General features: G+C 43.3%; 1 protein-coding gene across 5 annotated transcripts in view; it reads left to right on the forward strand.

Moving 5' to 3' along the window:
* Positions 1-22,161, forward strand: part of TMTC4 (transmembrane O-mannosyltransferase targeting cadherins 4) — a 63,803-nt gene that overhangs the window by 23,444 nt on the left and 18,198 nt on the right. For 4 of the 5 annotated variants that reach the window (XM_059143903.1, XM_059143902.1, XM_059143900.1 and 1 more), the window contains 6 exons: positions 11,328-11,428; positions 14,638-14,730; positions 14,960-15,124; positions 15,979-16,181; positions 17,758-17,929; positions 18,017-18,148. In XM_059143903.1, the coding sequence (XP_058999886.1) occupies positions 11,328-11,428; positions 14,638-14,730; positions 14,960-15,124; positions 15,979-16,181; positions 17,758-17,929; positions 18,017-18,148 (866 nt within the window). The remainder of the gene's footprint in view (positions 1-11,327; positions 11,429-14,637; positions 14,731-14,959; positions 15,125-15,978; positions 16,182-17,757; positions 17,930-18,016; positions 18,149-22,161) is intronic. The other variant, XM_059143901.1, reaches the window with a different exon arrangement.

The following is a 22,161-nucleotide window of genomic DNA, read 5'->3' on the forward strand; positions in this document are numbered from 1 at the left end:
ATAATGAAAAAATATCAGGAGACTAAAAGTTCTTCTGTCCAATGAATGGATACATTTATTAGCCTCTGTTAATGGGGAGTACTCCTGCAGAATGGCGTAAAGCTAAAGACGTTGTATAGTCTTTGCTTGGTTCCTTTAGCATTGACCTTCTTTTTTTTTTTTTTTAAGCTGTATGTTTGAGAGAGAGAGCATGAGCACAAGCGCTCACGGGGAGGAATACAGGGAGAGGAAGAAGCAGGCTCCCCACTGAGCAGAGAGCCCCATGCGGGGCTCGAACCCAGAACCCCAGGATCTTGACCTGAGCTGAAGGCAGATGCTTAACCAACTGAGCATATTTTGATATGCTTTTGAATTCATTTGTAAATTACAAAATTATTTCCAAGAGCCATCTTTACAGAAGATACCTTTTTTAAATAAAGCCTTTGGGAGCTAATATCGAAGGTGAAGGTGCTCTAATATGTGATGGATTTTCAATGAATACATTGATGCTTGAGAAACTGGTGCGGTATATTCCCGTCCTGATAGAACTATGTTAACTGTAGTAGCAGGGTGACCTTTCTTCTTCGGTCTGGTAGCATTCTTTTGACATTTATATGTTTGCTTTAAAACTGGAAGGAGATTGTTGGGCCTTTAATGTGATGTGTGTAAATGTTTTCAAGAAAGTTAACCCAGGAAATATTTAATGTTTGCACACAGCTAGCAGAAGCAGACATAGCTTCTGCGGAGAGCCTTTTAAGAATATGAATAGATTTTCATTAGGTTGAAGTTACTTAGAACAGAAGACAAATGGACCAATTAGGAGGTCTTCAAAGAAGTGCTGACCTCTTGCCTACAGCACCCCGAACACACACACCTTTCCAGGATCTGTTTCCCTCTTCACTTGACACCCCCCCCCCCTTCAGGAAAGGGAAGGAATAGATGAAAATGAAGCCTGTGGTCCTGATTCCAGACTGGATGGTGTTTTATAGTGCCTGTCAGCTTACTTAGTCATTGGAAAATGGAAAGCTAGGAGGTTGCTCCCTTCCACACATCCAGCCTTGGGTCTCAACCCTGAGAGTTCTTATTGGTCTGTTGTGTCCTCTCTCTCCTCTGTATCACCTGCCCAGGTAGGCTTTGAGCTACAGCGCAGGATCATTTTTATTCCTTGTGAGTTTAAAGTAGGTGGTTGAAAACACCCACCCCTCAGTCAGCACTCTCCATCATTCTGAGTTGGTTTGCACTACTCTTTTCAGTTCCCACGTATTGTTTTCACACCACAGAGTATGGAGGGCAGGATTGAATTCTGCCTCCGAAGTTCCTTGCAGGTCTGGAGGCACAGAGCAACATGGATTTGAAAAAGAAGTTTACACTGAGCTATTAGCTTGCTTGGGGGAAGCCCGCATCGGAAACAGATGGCAGTTCGTGAGTCCCTTCTCCCCATGTGGCTCTGCGCCCTGAGCCCACCTGCTGGACTGGGGAGCAGGCAGAGCAAAACGGGACATGGTGACCGGATGGCACCCCCCTTCACCCCCACCCCACCCCATATTCTGCTCACATCAGACAGTCCCCTTTGCTCTGCCAGTCCCCCCTCCCCTCCTGTCTCCCAAATGCCCATTTGCTTCATTATCCACACCCCCCACTGCAGGACTGGTGCCCATGAGGTCTGCTAGAGCCTTTCCTAGTCTCTGTTGACCGAGACACTATGGTTTCGGCCACTTTTCTGCATTTCAGATTTTCCATACTGCTCATTAAACATAATAGAATAGAAAGTACTTCTTTGTTTGTGGAGAACAACTCTCTGGAATAATCCTTACACATCATGTTAAAGTTCAACTTCATGCCTACGGTGGCTAAGAGTCTTTTTAAAGAGGAGCGTATTTTCATACGCTAATAATAACATCACAGAGAAGAAACAGGCAGAGCCCTGGATGCAAAAGAATTTCTGGTAGGGCATCCATGATAACACTTTTTCTGATTCTGTTCCAAGCTAACATCAGTTTTGGTCATTCATTCTTTCACCAGTAATTAACCAAACATTGAGGGTGTCCTTTGTAAAGCTCCTTTTATTTCCCCTGAGTTGGGGATATAAAAACTAGAACAGTCTGGGCCTCAAAGAGCTTGCAGTCTAGTATATGTTGATTAAAATAAAGCTGTCAGTATTCACAAGGCTCAAGAAGCAGAATGTTCTGGTTTTCCATACTTCCTTGTTCACTTTTTCCTTCCTGTCCACACCTCACAGCGGGCACTCGGCAAGTACTCCCTCCGTGTCAGAGCACATTTATGCAGAATTGATGGCTGTGGCCTTTATACTGTTAATTTTTTTTTTTCTGTTTCTCTTGGAATGTGCATTTTTTTCTTTTCTTTAATTGAGATATAATTGACATCTCACATTTTACTGGTTTTGTGTATACAAAATAGTGATTCATTGTTTGCATTTATTGTGAAACGATCACAATAAATGTGGTTGGCATCCATCACCATATATAGTTAACACATTTCTTGTGATGAGAACTTTTAAAATCAACTCTCTTAGCAACTCTCAAATATGCAACAGTGTTGTTACCTCTGGGTACCATGCTGTGCATTTCATCCCCAGGACTTGTGGCTTTTTGGAGTTTTGACCTTTTAGCTGCGCACCTTCAACCTCCTCTGGCAAACACTGGTCTATTCTATCTATGAGTTTGGGTTTTATTCTATGTCTAAGTGAGATCACACAGTATTTGTTTTTCTCTATCTGACTTACTTAACTTAGCACAATGCCCTCAGAGTCCAAACATGTTGCAAATGGAAGGATTTCCTTCTTTTTTATATCTGAATAATATTCCATTCTGTTTATACTGTGCACATATACCTATATGTATACACAGTATATATTTTATATGTATGTACTATATATTTCATAGTACAGTGATTTATACTCTATATCTTATAGTATAATACTATACTGTGGTATTATATACTGTAGTGTAATATGCTATATGATGGTATTACATGGTATATAGTAATATGCCATGTTATATAGTATATCATGTATATATACATATATAGTATATAGTAATATGCCACAATATTAAATAGTATATATGCTGCATATTTTATAGCATATATATATAGCATATAGTATTTTATAGAGAGAGAATGTGTTTCCATTGGATAAATACCCAGAATTGGAATTACTGGATCATATGGTAGTTTTGTTTATGCTACTAATTTCTTTCATCTCTGTTAAATTTCCTTCAGTCCAACAGAGCAAAGAGCTTGATACTAATGGACATTCAGGTATATATTTTTTCATTTGGACTTTGAGCTATATTAAGAAATAGTCACTCATTTTTTGTTTTCCCCTGTCTAGTCAGTGTGGATTTTACAAAAAGCCGAGTGGTAAACATGTGCCAAACACATTGTCACGGCCATGATGGTTCCTAGTGCCAGTTGCTCCACATGTTTGTAAGTGTTCCACTGAGAACCAGAGCTCCTCTGTGGTAGAAGTTCAGTCTAGTATTTATTAGACACAAATAATAATGCTATTTATTGTTTAAACTTAAGGTGTAAACTTTATTGTTTAACTTAAACATTTTTATTTGTTTGTTTATTGTTTAAACTTAAAGTTTAAACTTTAAAGTGACCTGGTCTTTGTTCTTTTTGGATCTGAACATAAATTCAAAGAAAGGTCTAGCATCAGCTACACAGAAACTTACAGTTCAAGAAAGGTTTTTAATATTTTTATAAGGGAACAAAACATTGAGTACTCTGAAATTTGTGGTTTTAACTAGTTAAAAAGCTCTTTCAAGGGATACATTTCTTTTTGATGACCTCATTAGTTTTCTTTATAGATTCAGTGTCTGTATTATAAAGCTCAGGACAATTTTAACTGCTAGTTTATTAACAAGCAATTCTGTGCTAACCTCTAGAATCCCTGCCTTTTCAGAAAATGGGGAAAAAAGCTACTCATGTAACATTTCTGTCTGCTGTGTGTGTGTGTGTGTGTGTGTGTGTGTGAGAGAGATATGGTGCTTAGAATATCTTCATGCAAGATCTTTTGCAACAGAATCCTTTTTTAAAAAAAGTAAATGTCCTTATAAGGGAAACCATACCTTTTTTTTATTTTTTAAGATTTTATTTATTCACTTGAGAGTCAGAGAGAGAGAGAGAGCATGTGTGCAGTGGCAGAGGGAGAGGGAGAAGCAGGCTCCCTTGTTGAGCAGGGAGTCCGATGTGGGGTCATGACCTGAGCAGAAGGCAGGCCCTAAACTGACTGAGCCACCCAAGCACCCCGGAAAACCGTATGTTTTCCTCAAAAAAGAAGAACACAAAGTCAGATAAAGTTGATGGTGCACTGGTCATCATTTCTGAATGCCCCAAACAAAAAGTGTTATTCTTATGATGAGACATCTTGTCAACACTGACATCTCTTTTAAAGCCTAGTATTTTGGACTGGAAACAGATCATCTCTCTGCACAGTAAACATGGTAGACTAGCCAAAACCATTTTTTTTTCAAGATTTTATTTATTTACTTATTTGAGAGATTGAGACAGAGCAACAGGGAGCATGAGCAGGAAAGAGAGGGAGAAGCAGGCTCCCTGCTGAGCAGGGAGCCTGATGCAAGGCTCTATCCCAGGACCCAGATCCCAGGACCCAGGGATCATGATCTGAGCCAAAAGCAGATGCTTGACCGACTGAGCCACCCAGGTGCCCATGATTTCTCTTTTAAACAAATAACTTAAAATAATTGTTTCCGGGAAGCTGAAATGAACAAGAGAAATTTAATTAGTTCATTTATGCTGGGCAGGAGAGAACCTTTTTAAGAGAGGAATGAATCTGTTACATATCCAGAACAACTATTTTAAATTCTAAACTATTATGAAAGACAAGATCCCAAAGATTGGTTGTTGCAAGCCCTTAAACTCTGTCTGCTGTATTGCTGTCTCTACGTAGGTCAGGCAGCTAAAGTAAGATAACTCTTAATCTTGGGGTATCATGTCCTCACATTTTCATTTTCATTCTGACTTAAGACTTTGGTTTTTTTGTTTGTTTCGTTTTGTTTTTTTGACTTAGAATCATGCAGCTCTAAAAAAAAAAAAAAAAAAAAAAAAAGGTGACTGTGTAAATCATGTAGCAGAAGACTCTTGCTTTTAGATTTGGGGTCATTGCCAACTGAACTCTGACGGTGGCGTTCCTGTGTATTTTCTATTCTCTGTCTTCATGTTTCATTGGTTCCTATGTTGCTTGATTTCCCCACAAACGGGCTGGTACTTCAGAATGGCCGCGGCTGATTCCTTTCATTCAGCGGGTGGAGGCACTGCCTGGTTGGCTCCGACTTTTGGAATGGGAGTGGGATGCTCATTGTGTCGCTCTGGCAGAAGGAGTCAGGGCCACCTGTCAGGGTGGCGTGGTTCCCACACACAACACGGCGTGCCAGGTTCAAGGCAGTGGAGATGCCAGGCATTGAGCGGTGAAGAGGGTAGCTCGTACAATGTGGTGCTTTTTCTGAAAGAGGATCTCCCCCCCAGAAAGTAGTGCCAAATCCAAGGCACATGCCTCATTAAATTGATCACATCTGTTGGCACTTGTGGGTGTTAGCAGTGACAAGTGTGTTTCTGTTCTTCATTTTGGGGTGGGTTTTTTATTCCCCCTCGGCTCCCTGCACTTCATTAGCCTTTGTCTCCATTTATCTAAGTGGTTGTATTCTCTTAGCTGTGGCAAGCATATACGGAAACAAGGAAAACATTTTCTAGGCCAGTTTACTAAGTTCTGGATCATAAACTGTTGATGTTTGCTAATGCTGCATAATTATCCTGGAGCAGGTGGTCTTCTTACGTGCTGAGAAATGTCACGTGGCATAGGAATGGTTCTTTTCTTCTTCCCCTGGGTCACTGGTGATTACAAGTCAGTGGACTGGATGGAAATGAGACAGAGAACTCTGGGTACACACAACATCCTGAGATGCTGGCATCTAGTTATGTACTAGTTAGAATTCCCTACTCGGGGACGATTTTTTTGAATAAAAATATTCATAAATGCAACTGCACTGGCAGTGACATCTGGCTCTCAGGATTTATTATTACTGTTTTTAACAGCTCTAAATTTAAAATTAATACGATCAGTTTTTGCTTGGCCTTTTTATTATTCCTTATGTAATTTTTAAAAAATTCCAATATAGTTGAGATACAGTGTTATATTAGGGTTATGTAATTTTTTTCAAAATATTTTTTAAATAGATTTTTTTCATCTCATGATGGAGATTTTTCCATTGTGAGGTGATTTAAAGACATTAAATTAATGTCAAATGAAGAGATGTGACTTCTGGCTGTGCTTCCTCACAGAGAGTACATTATAACTTTTTGATATTAAATTACATATCATAATTGCAAAAGAAGTGTGGTAATATAATAAGACTTCTAGTAGACATAGAAATGAATCTGTTGATTCCCCAAATCTTTGTTGAGTGCCAGCTGTATTGGAGGTGTCATCTCTGTTTCATCTGTCCTGTTAAAATGCTCAAACTTAGAAATGGAAGAATGGCTTGCATTAGTTACTAAACAAGAGCATACTCACATAAATGCAGAGTCCAAATTCATCTAGATGTGCTGTTTCTTGACAGCAATTAGCATTGGTCACCTTGACAAATTAAGACTCAAAAAAATTTTAGGGCACGTGGGTGGCTCAGTCGGTTAAGCATCTGCCTTTGGCTCAGGTCGTGATTCCAAGGCCCTGGGATCAAGTCCCGCATTGGGCTCCCTGCTCAGTGGGCAGCCTGCCTGCTTCTCCTTCTGTGTTCCGTTCTCTCTCTCTCTCTCATGAATAAATAAATAAAGTCTTTAAAAAAATTTTTTTAATCTTGGGAATTACATGGGTAAAAACTTTGCTAACATGGGTCGTGTTACCAGAAGTCCACTAGGCTGGGCTCAAAACCAGTTTTCCAGTTGAGTATTTAATCTTTATACGCCCTTTCTCAACCACCCTCATACTGGAAACACTGTCAGTGCTTTTGTACTTGGCCTTGGCGTATCATGCACGTGCCTACCACACATTTGTAAAGACTTCGATTTATAGGAAATCATGGAGAAACATTAGTTAAATTAAGCTTTCCTATTTGAACTCTGGAAAAAACTGAAGTGTTGGTACGTGGTTAGCTTTATGATTCCTGATAATGTCAAATGGCCAATCCTGTAAGAGTTTCAGGAGAAAGAGATTTAAAGAGGCAGATTCACTTCATGTTCTCCGAGTTTTCAAAGGCAGACTTGGAATGCAAACAAGGCCACGTGCAGATTTTTCACCTGTAAACTGGGTCTCTGAGCACGTGGGACAGACAGTAAGAAATACAGGATGAGCCATGCATGTAATTTCCAAGTGGCTAGTAACCACATTATAAAAAGACCCCCGTTAGATGAATTTTAACTACACTTTTAGCCAAATATATAAAAAACATGACAATTTCACTATATAATAATCAATATAAAATTATGAAATATTTTATAGTCCTTTTTTTTTTTTCATAGCAAGTCTTCCAAATCAGGTGTGTGACTTATACTTGTGACACATCTTGCTAGGGACTGGTAAGTTTCAGGTGCTCATCGGCTATGATGCCTTCTCTGGACAGTGGAAATCTCGAGTTCGGTTTTCCAAATATGAATCCCTCACTGGGTTTGTAACTCACTACTGAAATTTTGCCTTTGATCAGAAATTACCACTGTTGAGAAGTGGCCATATATTTAATCATCACCGTAACTAAAGAAATTCCTTTAGCAAAGAAACATTGTCTCTCACATGTCTTTTACCAGACCTGTCTGCACCAAATCAAAAGTGTAACAGGGAATTACAGGGTAGGACTCTTCCAAAAGAATTACCATAGAGGATTCAAGTGGTGTGGGGTGTCCATGTCCCTTGCAGAAACTTGGGGTTTGAGAAGCGTGGTGAAATGATGGAATGAGATTCAGAAGAAGGTTATCTGTTTTCTATAGAAGTTTTTTTTCTGTATTTGGTGAAATCTGATTTAGCCATCTAAGGAGAAAACCATTTTAAATTCCAGACAAGTGGAACAGGAGCCCATTACTTCCCCATCTCTATACTAATTTAACTTGTGTTAATGGAGTGCTTCAAGAGCTGTCCTTTGGGTGTTTTAATGGAGGAACTGGGAATTTTTTTTCCTATTCAAAGCCACTGGTCCATGGTCGCGGGAGGGGAGGAATTCATCCAGGTTACAGTCGTGTAAAATACAAGCCAGTTCAGTTTTTCTAGGAAGGAAGGTAAAATGGTCAAGGGATCTTCTTTCTTATTTTTTTTTTTTTTAAGTAATCTCTACACCCAACATGGAGCTTGAACTCACAACCTTGAGAGCAAGAGTTTCATGCTCCTACTGAGCCAGCCACGTGCCCCCAATGGACCGTCTTTAAATGTTAAAAACAGGGAGCCTCATATTGGGAAGTCCGGTTGTGTTTCATGAAGAGTTCCAAACACAGATTGTGAGAATGAGAAAGCTTAGAAAACCCTAATCCAGGCAGTGGGGGGTGAGGTCCATTTGGTTCCTAAAGTGGATGTGGAAGCAGCAGGCAGAGTCTGAGGGCCCACGGGGCATCTCCACACTGGCCTGGAGCAGGTCCTATTGTGAGGGGCTTTCCTGAGGGGCATGGGAGCTGGGCTGGGGAGTCATTTACTCCGTTATCTGTGGAAGAGACCCCCCTCCCAGTAATACATGAGTTCATTTATAATTGAAGGTGCCTATTTACCTACCAGCTGCTAATATGGGAAAATTCCGAGTGTGGTTTGATGTAGACTCAAGGAGATGTGCGATGGGAGAAACGCTCAATGGACCATGTGTTCATTGGCTTGGAGAGGACAAGCCTTAAGGTTGGCATCTGCCATCCTTCTCCGTCATGTCGGAAGGCGTCGTGTGTAGTGAGCTGTGATCACCTCCATTCTGCCAGCGGGACCCCGGGGCTGTGTTGCCGGAACTTGTGAGGCCTTTCCTAAAATCATCATTCAAAAGGAACTAGCCAGGGTTAGCTTTATGGTTATTTTGACCTTGATTTTATGTAAATGCTTTGGTGTCTAGGATGACATGTGCTTTGATGTTGTCTGCTGATGATCATTAGCAAATCCCTCCCAAAAATAGTAAGTTCCATAAAAATGTAAACACTCAGATACAGTCATTCATTTAATGGGGTTTGTTCTTCTGACTCATAACTGTGGTCGTTCAGTTTCACATCGTAGAATGTCATTAATTTCTATAGGTGAGGTGACCCTCAGCTGACTTGATCAGTCTCTCTACGCTGATCTAGAATGGTTGTTGGGTAATGAGAAGTTGGCTTCCAGGCAACTTATGAACAACTGGAAACTTCTGAACAATTGTGCCTCCTGAACAATTGGAAAGGCGATAGAGCAGAACAGAGCCAAGACCTGATGTCGAGGGAGACAGTTGTGGGCTCATCCTAACAAAGACTATTCCAATGACCCACAGTTTGCAATCGAAATAGGCGCTTGCAGAAAATTAATCCCCATCCTAGAAGGTCTCAAAGTCAAGACCTCGTGGCCCCAGCTGGAAGCATCTTGGAAAGGGTCCCAGCACTTCAACACTCCCGCCACTTGTGCAAGGGAGCTGGTCTGCACAGCCTGTAAGAGGGACTGCTCCTGTTCCCACGTGGTGGCTCTAGCATTTGTTTCTGGTGGACCGCGGGCAGCAATTTCATTCACCAAACGCGTATTGCCTTTCCAGAGTCAGTCAGGTGTCGTGGATTCCAAGAGCAGAAGTCTGAGTTGCTCCCATGAGCCACACATGGCATCAGGGATGTGGCTGGGAGCAAGCTTCCTCTCTAGGGTGATGCTCTCCAACCTTTCACAGGCATCAGGAGCCCCTGGAAGCCTGGTTAAAAGGCCAGATGCTGGGCCCCACCCTCGTCTTTCTGATGGCGCAGGTGTGGGTGGGGCCTGAGGCCCCACATGATGACCAGGATCCAAGGGCAGGTGCACAGACCCGCCCATCAGTACCAGCGGTTCAGGGCAGTGGTCCCCACTACAATCGATTTCCCCTCCTCCCAGGAATGTTGCAAAGCTGTGACATTTTTGGTTGTCACCACTAGCACTGGGAGTGCTGCCAGTATCAGGGCTAGAAGCTAGAGATGCTACCACACATGCACATAGTTGAAAATATATATATAACGACTACAAAAGGGCTTTACAGTGCAAAGTAAGACTTTTCCCCTCTGCTGCCCCAGATTTTCTTCTTAGAACTGTTCAGAAACTACTGTGATTGGTTCTTGTATGCTTTCCAGATATGATTTACATTGGCAAGAATATTTATGTAATGTTTAACACAAATGGCCACGTAGTTCTAGATAACTTTCCCGTCTCAGATATACCAGTAGGTAGGTAACGTTGTTTGCATTTTATAGATGAGGTTATTGAGATTGTGAATGTAAGTAATTTCCTCAAGGTCACATAGTAAGCAGCAGAGCTGGAATTTGGAATTCAGTTTTCATCAGAACTGACCCAAGATGCAGAGGCAGCCCAGGCAAGTGAACAGTTTGGCTCTCCAAGCAGGTTCACTTTGCCCTACTTCAGACCTATGTCTTTTTTAAATGTTTAAGGAGGTGAGAGCCTTACAAAGGAAGAACAGAGATGGGCACCACATGTGACCTGCCCTTTCCTTTCAAGCAGTTCAGCTCTGGCCCCCAAATTGCAAACATCTCCCACCAAACACTTTGGCGCCAGACCCTCCCTTTCCAGAAGGCAGTTCAGGGACTTTTAGTGATGGCTCGAGCTTAGTCTTACCCCAGGCTTCATACAACAGAGCTGACATTCGTAGGGATGTTTTGGCTTGAGTCCGCATGCGGGTTGGCAGCCCAGCTCAGCCTGTGCCTTTCCCTGGACTCCTCTGTGGGCAGCTATTGGGCTTCTTGGGGCCACCCAGATACTGCCATCACCCCTGTGCTGGGAGCAGCGGTCACTGTTGAGGTTAGCCTGTGACCAGATGCAGTGCTTATCCTCAAGGGGGATTTCTTAACACAGCTTGTCAGAGTGGCCCGTTAGGTGCCAGCAGGTTAGGACAAAGGAACTTGCCCCGTTGGGATCCTGCGATGAGATATCTCTGTGCCCAGGGCTTTACTGAAATGCTTCCCAAAGGCGGTGGGTGCCTGCTAGGGTCCACCTTGAGACCAGGTGTGTAGATCATTTAGAGGGTACTGTCTAAACAGAAATGCGGAACGTAGGACACTTGCCCACGGAAAAGCGCTATCAGGAGACCAAACTCTCTTTCAACTGTGGCTATTTTCAAGTGCATGCTTAGAGTCATAGCTCTGGTGCTAGGAAGGCTGAGCTTGCATGACTTATGTTTGTCATTTCTCTGAATCAGCAGGTAACAAAGAGGGAACACATTCTACATTCTGGGTGCTGCTGAGTATCCTTCTGGGAGCCGTAGCCATGCTGTGCAAAGAGCAAGGGATCACCGTGCTAGTAAGTCCCCGGATGCGGTCACGCCTGCCCTTTCTTCCCCTGCAGCGGAGACTTCCTGGGCTGGCCTGGCCTCTTATTTCTCAACCCCATTGCCGGCCCGTCATAGACCTTTCCGCCAGTTACTCATGGTTTCGGTACATCTGATACTGCCTGGAAACGGGCTGTCTCCGTTGATGATCATTAGCAACCAGTGGGAAACTCCTGTGTGGGAGATAAGAAGTTGTACAGAGGATCATGGGGAAGGAAGGGAGAACCAAATAGGAAGAAATCAAAGAGGAAGACAAAGTGTGAGAGATTCTTGACTCTGAGAAACAAACCGAGGGTTGTGGGAGGGAGGTGTGTAGGGGGATGGGGCAACTGGGTGATGGGCGTTAAGGGGGCACGTGATGTGACAGGCGCTGGGTGTTGTACACAACTGATAGTTATTGAACAGCACATCTAAAATTAATGATGTATTATATATTGGCTAATTGAATTGGAAAAAAAAAAGATAATGATTAACTCCTGGGGTACCTGGGTAGCACAGTCAGTTAAGCTCCCAGGGCTGTGAGCCTTATGTCAGGCTCTGAGTGCGCACGCGCGCTCTCTCTCTCTCTCTCCCTCTGTTCCTCCTGCTCTCTTGCGCTCTCTCTCTCTCTCTCTGGGATAAATAAATTTAAAAAAAAGGGGGGGGGAGCAATTAGCTCTCATGGAAAGGTGCCGTAGAAAAAGAGGAAAGAACAGTTTCGGTTTTCTGGAGTGCTCTCCTATTTCGGCAGTTCCAAATCCACCAGTGGGCTGAGCCCATCCATGCTTCTGGTCCTGGAGAGAGAAGCACCGAGTGTGTGTTGTGCTCAGCTTGGACTGGAAATGTCAAAGAGGAAAGGAGGAGTCCCTGAAGAGTACAGATGTTCACCTCCTATGTCTGATCAGAACTGAAGCCCCAGGGAGGGAGAGGCATTGAAATCCACTTTCCTCTTTCACTATTCTAACTAATTTTATGCCGGACATTAGGAAAATTTAGAAATTAAGGATATGATCAGCGTGGAGAAATGGAAAAACAAAGATCTGGGATTTGAATGGGCCATGTAGGAATAGCTTGGAAAAGAAAGCAGATGAAGTCATATGAGATTTGATGTAAGTCAAAGCAAAGATCCATGGTTTTATTGGGCTCAGTCTATAAGATTAAGGTTAGATAGCTAAAAATGGCATAAAAATAATTACTCTGCAAAGATACTTGAAGTTTGTTCAAAGCCCATGTTTTTCAACCTTGACATTATTGACATTTTGGGCTGGATCATTCTTTCTCATGGGAGGGCTCTCCTGTGCATCACAGCGTATTAGGCAACATCCCTGGCCTCTACCTCCTAAATGCCAGTAGGACTCCCTTGGCTGTGACAACTTAAAATGTCTCTGGATATTGCCAGGCATCCCCCAGTGGCAAAACCAGCCACTGCTCTAAACCCTTGCCTCTCAAAGACCAGTGGCATCAACACCATCTGGGAACTTATTAGAAATTTAGGATCTCCAACCGCCCCCCCAAGTCCTGCTGGGTCAAAATCTCCATTTAACAAGGCCCAAGGTGACTCCCATTAATATTTGAAAAGCACTAAAGAATTAGGTTGAATTTATGTAACTAAAGATATGGTAAAATTTAGCAATTTCCAAAAGTGTGATTAGAATGTGGACATTTTGATGATGCATTTAAATGGGAAGTTGGAGAGTGCCAACCAGAAGGGATGACAAGATTCCCTCGCCCCTTGGTGACTGTCTTATAGCTCCTAGGGAGAAAAACAAATGGTGTAAGACAGCGGCTGCTCAACAGGGAGCTTCTGCCTTCTAGAAAGTGGTTTACAGCCAGGCAGAAGTGGTCTGCTGTGACCCACTAAAATCCTGTATCGCATGAGTGGATGAAATCAGAATTCTCTGACATGATTAACCCAGCACTGGCCTGTGTATTGGATAATTAATGGCTTCCAGCATTTATGGGAAAGGGCTGAGTAGGGATGTCATCCTTGCTCTGGAAGCTACAAATTACCACTGGCTTCTGAAGATTTATCATCTTTTTCACCACAAAACCTCATATTAAAAAGGCCAGAGTCATACGGAGAGATCTTTAACTATATAGGCCATATGTACTGTGACCACCTCATCCAGACTGGACAGGGAGTTCCGCGAGATGACAGTGCCCGCGGCGAGAGGGGACTCCAGGCTCATCTAGCATCCGGTCCGTGTCTGGAGATAGCAGTTGCAAAAGCAGCTCTCACCCAGGAGAGGCTATTTTGGTGCTCCTGGAAGCTGTCAGCAGAGGCGGAGCTGCTACATCACCTCCCCAAATCCAGTGTCTTCACACAGTAGAGGTTACTTATCATTCGTCCAGTGGCCGTGGGCAGAGGTGGCTGTTGTCCACACAGCGGACCCACGCTGGCAGAGGTACCACTATCTTGGGAGTGTAGTTTCCATAGCTGACCCGATGGCGTCCACCCCAGCCAGCTGGAAGACAACATCAAAGGGCAGACAGCGCCCAGTTAGAACCTGACCTCCAAAATGGCGCATTATCGCTCGCTCCGCCTTCCGGAGGCGGGCGCTCAGTCACGTGAGGTTGTGACTGCAGGGCCTGCTGGGAGGCGCAGTGTGGCTCTGTGCCTGCAAGGGCTGACAGTCAGCAGACCGCAAGGAGGCTGAACCCGAGCCACCTCCGAAGCCCCCCGAGGTGATTTCGGGTGTTGCGCGCTTGCTATTACTGCACTGGTTGAGATCACCAAGCCCTTGGCCTTCTGGAGGTGCCATTAATTGCTTCCGTGGCTGGGTTGTCAAGATTGGTGGCTGCCTTTATCTTCTGAGGCATAATTACTGCGCGGGTAACCGCTCGGTTGCATCAACTAAGAGACTTGTTTTATAGTCAAGGAAAAACAAGGGAAGAGGGATATCTGCAGAACTTCTCCTGGGAACCCCAAATGTCCTGCTATCCTGAATCTTAAAATATTCTTATGGGAAGACTATGAAATCATGACCAAGGGGAACTTACTAGATAATAAATTTGATCTATTACCAGGAGCTGATTTTATAGGAACAATAGTGGGGCGTCTGCTTTAGAGCTGAAGACTCCTTTGGTGATGGTCTTATCCACTGCGATTCATGTCAAGACTCAGTAATAAAATCGTGGTGTAATTGCTGCCTAATCAGAGCGAGGCTCTCCCATCACTGATTGCCTTGCCTTGCTTCCTCAGGGTTTGAATGCCATCTTTGACATCTTGGTGATAGGCAAATTAAATGTTCTGGAAATGGTCCAGAAGGTACTACATAAAGACAAATCATTAGAGGTGAGTACGTCCTTTTTGTCTCCAGCCCAGACGTGGAAAATGTCAAGTACCAGCTGATTTAAAATGCCATTTTCAAAATATTTCTTGCAGTTTTGAATCTTAAAATAGCTGCCCCTTTCAAGGGCTGCGGTGTCAGCGTAGCTCAGGCATTGTTGCGCGTTCGTACCTAGCTTCGCTGCACTTCTCTTTGAAAATCTGTGCCATCAGGGGCTTGGGGTTGTCCTTTCAGAACATTCGCATGCTCAGGAACGGGGGCCTCCTCTTCAGAATGACCCTTTTGGCCTTGGGGGGCGCAGGAGTGCTCTACGTGCGCTGGAAAATCATGGGCACCGGCCCGCCCGCCTTCACCGAGGTGGACAACCCCGCCTCCTTCGCGGACAGCGTGTTGGTCAGGGTGAGTGCTGAGCCTCTCCCCCGCTGGGTTGTCTCCTCTGCCCACCAGGTCCCTGCACCTTTGTCCTCCTCTTCGTGCTCCCCAACACGCCCACAGAATCCCTCCTCGGTTGAACACCTCCAAATAGGTTTGCTCTCACGAAGGATGTTCTAGGATGAAACCCAGGTTTTATTAGGGGATGGGGAGGGCGTAAGCCCTTTGTATTTCCATTCAAAACAAAATTAAAAGAGCAACGGTTCTTTCAAATATCAGGTTCCCTGCCAGCCTCAGTAAAGTGTCCCCTGACCCCATTACTTTTGTTGTAAAGAAAATTGATACAGCGGGATTAAGACAAAATATGACCACATCGGTTACATATCTTTAAATGTCCAGCAGTATGAGGACTCTCTTTATTGTAAAGGTTTGCTTGTTCTGAAGGCAAGCGTGTCAAGCCACAAATTCTTAGCTGTACATTTCATAGAGATAGAAATCAAAAGAAGGAAAAACCCTGTTCTTATATTGCCAGACACATAGGTGACCCCTGGGCCTCAGATTTCCTGGGTCACAGACTTTGGGCATCCCTCAATAAAGGGGACATACTTTGACCAGAAATATAACATGTACAGCAGAGTCTGCTGGCTTTGCTGTATTTTTGTCTATTACAATTGGAACGCATTTCATAAGCTGCAAACTATGGCCTCGTGTCCAATATAGAAATTGGCAATATTTTATTTTCTGCAACTGCTCTCCTTGAATAGAAGCCTATGAATGCCTCAAAAATACAGTTTCGTGTGTGTGTATGTATGTATGTGTGTGTGTGTGTACATGTAGAAGTTCTGTATCAAGTAAATGTTTGTTTTCCTTTTGACTGACAGGCCATAAACTATAACTACTACTATTCACTGAACGCCTGGCTGCTGCTGTGCCCGTGGTGGCTCTGTTTCGATTGGTCGATGGGCTGCATCCCCCTCATTAAGTCAGCCGGCGACTGGCGGGTAACCGCGCCAGCAGCTCTCTGGTTGTGCCTAATTGGCCTCATATGCCGAGCCCTGTGCTCTGCAGACAGGCACAGAAGAAGGTAAGAGGCTGAATTTTAGCTTGCACACAGGGTTGAGTCAGAGCCTTTTGCTCCTTCCAGCACTGTCCGTTTTAACAGTTTTGTGGAGGTCATGTCCAAGGACAGTTATTTCCCAGACATACCTCCGTCCCTTTGGAGTCCATTGCCAGCTTCAGCCGGTGGGGCATGGCCTTGGAGGAGGGGGATGGATGACGGCTCGCTCTCCTCCTCCCGGGGTCCCCTCAAAGTAGCGTCTTGAGATCCTTCCCATGGCAGGTGGTAAAGAGTGACTTATGGTCAGAACAGACAGTGTAATTGACGCGGGCCCGGCCGCTCGTTCACAGTTCTCCTTCAGAAAGCCCTGGTGGGTTCTAGCCAGTCCTTCTGGTGTGGTTTTGTAGAAAATAAACTGCTGCCCCAAAGACACTATTCCTTTTTGTGGGGGGGGAGTGGGGGTGGTGGGGGAGAGAAGTTAAGGTTATTAGGGAAATAACTGGGAGAAAAGTAAATGTGTTTCATGAGAAAGAAAACTGTTTAAGGTGGTTGAGTCCCTTCTTAGTATTCTCAAAATGAAGTTTTAAGTTTATCTTTTAAATTGGTTCATAAATTCTAAAGGGCAACTACCTTTAGTCTCAGTTCACTTATACACATACTGTAGTATTTTTTTAAAGATTTTATTTATTTGTTGAAGAGAGAGAGAGCGTACTAGCAGGGAGCCCGATGCAGGGCTCGATCCCAGCACCTGGGATCACAACCTGAGGTGAAGGCAGATGCTTCACCGACAGGGAGCTACCAAATTTGACCTGGCTTCTTAATTGTTCTTGTGTCCCATTTGGAACCCTGGACATGTCGCCTCTTTTCAGATGTGCTTTGTTGCTCAGCTTCCTTTTTGCTTGACTGATAATTATGGTGATGTAACACCCAAAAATGATTTCGTTTATTTCAGATTTAATGAAGTTTAAACTAGTCAAGTATTATTCCTGGTAAGGTTTGTTAAGTAAGGGCAGACTTATTTCCCACGAAAACTGTATTGGACTCATTGGGATCAATATACCCACTGATCTATTCAACGCTCCATGGTTTGAGGTGGGGTTAAGAGGAGGTGAATCAGGGGCGCCTGGGTGGCTCAGTCATTAAGCATCTGCCTTCGGCTCAGATTGTGATCCTGGGGTCCTGGGATCAAGCCCTGCTTTGGGCTCCCTGCTCAGTGGGGTGCCTGCTTCTCCCTCTCCCACTCCCCATGCTTGTGTTCCCTCTTTTGCTATCTCTCTCTGTAAAATAATAAAATAAAATAAAAGGTGAATTAGTAAGGCCTTATAAAATGTAATCATTCTAATCTTATTCATATGGATTGGACAACTTACAAGGCTTATCCCTGCGTTTGGTGCAGTGCATTAGTGAGATTTTATGACTTACCCTAATACTGCCAGACTAAACCCTAGGCCCTACTGATGACATTTCTCTGCTACTGCTGATGCGTTTCCTCAGTTGATGACACGAAAAAAAGGGAGCCCTTATCACTATTTTAATGTTGAGTGGGAATTTTTTTTTTTAGCAGGTCTGAAAATAGCCATTTCAGTGACTTCTCATTTTTCAGGATCCTTACGCTGAGCCTGGGATTTCTCATTATTCCATTTCTTCCTGCAAGTAACTTGTTCTTCCGAGTGGGCTTTGTGATTGCAGAACGAGTCCTCTACCTCCCCAGTGCCGGGTACTGCATGCTGCTGACTTTTGGATTCGGAGCTCTCAGCAAACACACTAAGAAAAAGGTATTGGCCCAGAGCGATGCTGTTCGTAACCAAGATGGTCGGGTGGCTCCTGCTCACGACATTTACTGTTCTCTCTCTCTTCCTAAGAAATGGATTGCTGCTGTCATCCTGGGAATTTTATTCATAAACGTGCTGAGGTGCGTGATTCGCAGTGGTGAGTGGCGGAATGAAGAACAGCTCTTCAGAAGTGCCCTGTCCGTGTGTCCGCTCAATGCCAAGGTATGTTGGCCGCCATGTTTCTTTAGAAAGACTTCAGTGCGGCAGCTGAGTAAGAGAAATGTTTACCTTCACACAGAATCTAGCATAAGGCCGAGACCAAACACTTGGTTCTTTTCTTGGGTTTTGTTAATGATCTTGATAAAACTTACTACAATTCCACGGGGCCGAAATAACTCCAAAAAAACCATTACAACCAGATAATGCCAGTGAAACCACAGATTACTTGGATGAAGTTTTGTTTGTCTTCCAGTTGGTCTGCACAATTGCCCTCTGAAATGATGGCAGGGAGGCAACTGCACACATCCAGATGGCATCTGGGGGAGGGGCAGAGTCAGTCCCTTCAGAGCACACCTCAGAGCCTGTGCTCAGCCCACAGCATTGAGTCCCCCTCCAATCTGTAACTTGAACATGAAACTCCAGTGAATGGGCAATGCTTTGGTTCAGGAAGTTTAAATTACGCTATCTGGTGTATCATAGTACACATATCTGTCGCCTGTGGTTTCTCTGCTTGCGATTCCTTTCATCAGATTAGGTAAAAATAAATGTGTAGACTTTAGAATTGGCACTGTTTTCGTTGAAGCCGTCTGGTAGGAATTCGTTTCACTTGTATTCTTGATGAATCCAGTCTTTTCATTTAACCAGCTGTGCCCTTTGGGGCAAAATTAAACTGTTTAGAACGTTCAATGTCCTTATCTGTAAGAGGGGAAGAAATGTCTGTCTCTTGGGTTTCTTGTGAGGCCTTAAAGAAAGATGGCGTCCAAAGAGCCGTAATGTGGTAGTTAGAACATAGTAGGTGCTCAAGAAATATTCACTTTCTGGGGCTCATTTTAGTTTTGGTTGTCTTGTTAAATGGTAAGAGGAGAATGCTACTTGCTCAAGATAGGAGGCCAGAGTGTTTGGTTAGAAGAGTTATCTATTGGTATAGATTATTAAATTATGGTATGTTCTCTCTCAGCTCTTCAGAATATGAGTTCCTAGGATGCTTCAGTGTAATCCTCTAGGGGGAGAGGAAGAGCTCTCTGGAGTTCTCTCTCATTTCCATATTCTATATTTAAGAGAAAGCAGTGATTTCAGGCAAAATTACATGAATAAATCTAAAGAACGGTTGGCATCTTATTGTGATCCTGAAATAAAGAATCGTATAAAAGGTGCTAACTCCTTGTTTGTCTTTTTCTTGGATTCAAGAAAAAAAAAGATTTTCCTCATGTTTTATAGTTAAGAGACTCTGATAAAAGAGTGCATTTCTTCAAGCTTTGATCCTTAATTTGATTTGCTGCCTATCCATTTATTTTTATGCTACTAAAAATAAATTGCCTATGATTTAATTTCATAAATGCTAATAGATGTGCTTTATTTTTGCTTTACTGTTTTAATAGCGGTAATTATCCCTTCTATTTATATAGTTCTTTTCCACAAGGAACTCCAGTTTCTTTGTAGAGGCTCTATAATTAATCTCCATTATCCTCCCTCTAAAGTTTTGAGAGAGAGAGAGAGAGGGTTTTCTTTTCTTTATTTTTCCAAACGGGAGAAACTGAGGCATAGAAGGATAAAACTGATATTATCTAGATGAGTAATTTAGGTGGTAGTTAGAGACCTGGTCTCATGTGCTGCCCAGGTTATGCCAGTAAGTGGGAGGGAGGGGTGACATATGTGATGTTTGATCTTATAGGTCTGTCCTAGGAAGTGATTTCTTATGTTATAGGATAGAAAACACTTGGGGTGTACACATGGACACACACACAATCATATGTCTGCATGAGTAGTTTTCTTTTTTAAATTTAAGGCATACATGGGACTCCTGGGTGGCTCAGTTGGCTAAGCGTCCAACTCTTGGTTTTGATTCAGGTCATGATCTTGTGGTCCTGGAATGGAACCCCGCGTCGGGCTCTGTGTGCGGTGGGGAGTCTGCTGCAGATTCTCTCTCCCTCTCCCTCCCACTCACTCTCTCTCTCAAATAAATGAATAAAATAAAACATACAAAAAGACCTCATCTTCGAATGGACCCAGTGGAGACACTCCTTTCTAAGAAAGTTTTTCAGTGTTACCATTCAGTATGAGCAAGATAAGAGTCTTGGGGTTTTGGGGGTTTTTTGGTTTTTGTTTGTTTTCCTTTCCAATATAAATTGTGATATAATTAAATTATCTTTACCTCCTTTTTCTTTTTTTTTTTTTTTTTTTCTTTTTGGAAAAAAGCAAGACTCATTTCAGGGAAGAAATCTCATTTAGGAAACATTGGTTTCATTCAGCTCTGTTGTAGGAAATACATTCTCTGTATTGGTTTCCACTTTATAGTCACTGAATATTAAGTAAGTACTTGACACCTGACTGTAGATTAGGCTCAGATTTACCACCGAGACTCATCTTTTCCAGAAGATTATAGTGCCCGTGCCTGGTCAGCGTCAGATTACCCACACTGCCTTGCCGATGGTGGGCACTCAGTATTAGTGACGGAACTGAGCGGCATGGGAATTAAAGTTCCTTAGTCTACAATGGATGAGACACCAAGTATTGAATTATATTTACAGTCACTTTTTGGTTTTAAGGCTTAAAAGTATGTGCCACTTTGTATCGACTCTGAGGTACGATTCTAGATTCTTTTAACAAGGAAAAGGATCATATGCTGAGGCAGTTCCTTAAGGATGAGTCAGCATGCTTTGTAAGTGTCGGTTTTTGGTTGTTTTGTTTTTTTTTGCTTAAAACATTTTAACATCAAATGGGAACAGAAAATTTGAAGCAAACTGGCTTTAGCTCTGGTGTCAACACACCTTCCATCGTTGACTTCCATATCATGGGCCTGCAGTGGTATTTTTTTTTTCATCTGCAGTTTCTGTGCCGGTTTGATGTCTAGCATATGAATCACAAAGGCTAGAGGGAAAGTTCAAGAATAAACAGGGTTTTTCAGTCTTTTCCAGAATATGGAAGCAAAAATCATTCATTCTTTAAACACTGTTATGAGGGAACTGTTTATGAGGGTTTGGGGATTGGTCGGTTTGTTTATAGTGGGCTACCCAGACAGCTGTTTTCCATTCACATACTTCCCTCCCTGTAGCCCATAGGATGAGGCTGGCCTCTGGGTGAGCCTGTTTATGTCAGTTCTTAATTATGGACAGCTTGCCTTCTGGGGCTGTGTCCGGTTTGTAACGAGGGCCGTGGAAATTTCTGGAGTTTACTGTCCTTTTCTCCTGATCTGGTGACTGGCATTCGGGGTGTCTAACAGAACACCGTGTCTACTGCAGAGGGCAGTTGAACTCTTTGTCTGAGCATTTTATTGAGAAAACAGAGTTTGCCCATAACAAAGGAAAGCAGCAGGAGCTCAGGGGCAAAGAGGCGGGAGTCGTGTGTGGAAGTCTGAGTAGAAGCTGAATTTGTATGCTGAGGACCACAAGGGTCTTGCTCACCCGTTGGATTCTCCAGATTTGGTTCTTTTTTTTTTTTAGAAGTCTGTACCTTTTTTTTTTTTTTTAAGAGTTTATTTGTTTATTTGACAGAGAGATCACAAGTAGGCAGAAAGGCAGGCAGAGAGAGAGAGAGAGAGAGAGAGAAGCAGGCTCCCCACTGAGCAGAGAGCCCGATGTGGGACTTGATCCCAGGACCCTGTGATCATGACCTGAGCCAAAGGCAGCAGCTTAACCCACTGAGCCACCCAGGTGCCCCAGATTTGGTTCTTTTGTCACCCACAGAAGGTGAGGCAGCGTACCCAGGCTGGGGCTGGGGAGGCACGAAATGAAACCATTTAGAGCACACTTTGCAAAGCACGCCCTATAGCCACAGCATTAGCTCTCATTTGAAGAGGCGACTACCTACAAACGGACAATAATATGGTTCGGGGAATTTAAATTATACTGTGGGCTGCACAGTCCTATACATTTCTATCACCTGTGATTTCCCTGTTTGTGATTCCTTTTGTCCGATTAGATAAAAATAAATGTATAGACTTTAAAATCGGCAGTTAAAAAACAAACATCTGGTACCTACGTGCTTAAAAGAATGTCGCCCTATTCCATACCCTTCCA

The sequence above is a fragment of the Mustela lutreola genome, chromosome 13 (genome assembly GCF_030435805.1).
Source record: "Mustela lutreola isolate mMusLut2 chromosome 13, mMusLut2.pri, whole genome shotgun sequence".
Classification (NCBI taxonomy): domain Eukaryota; kingdom Metazoa; phylum Chordata; class Mammalia; order Carnivora; family Mustelidae; genus Mustela; species Mustela lutreola.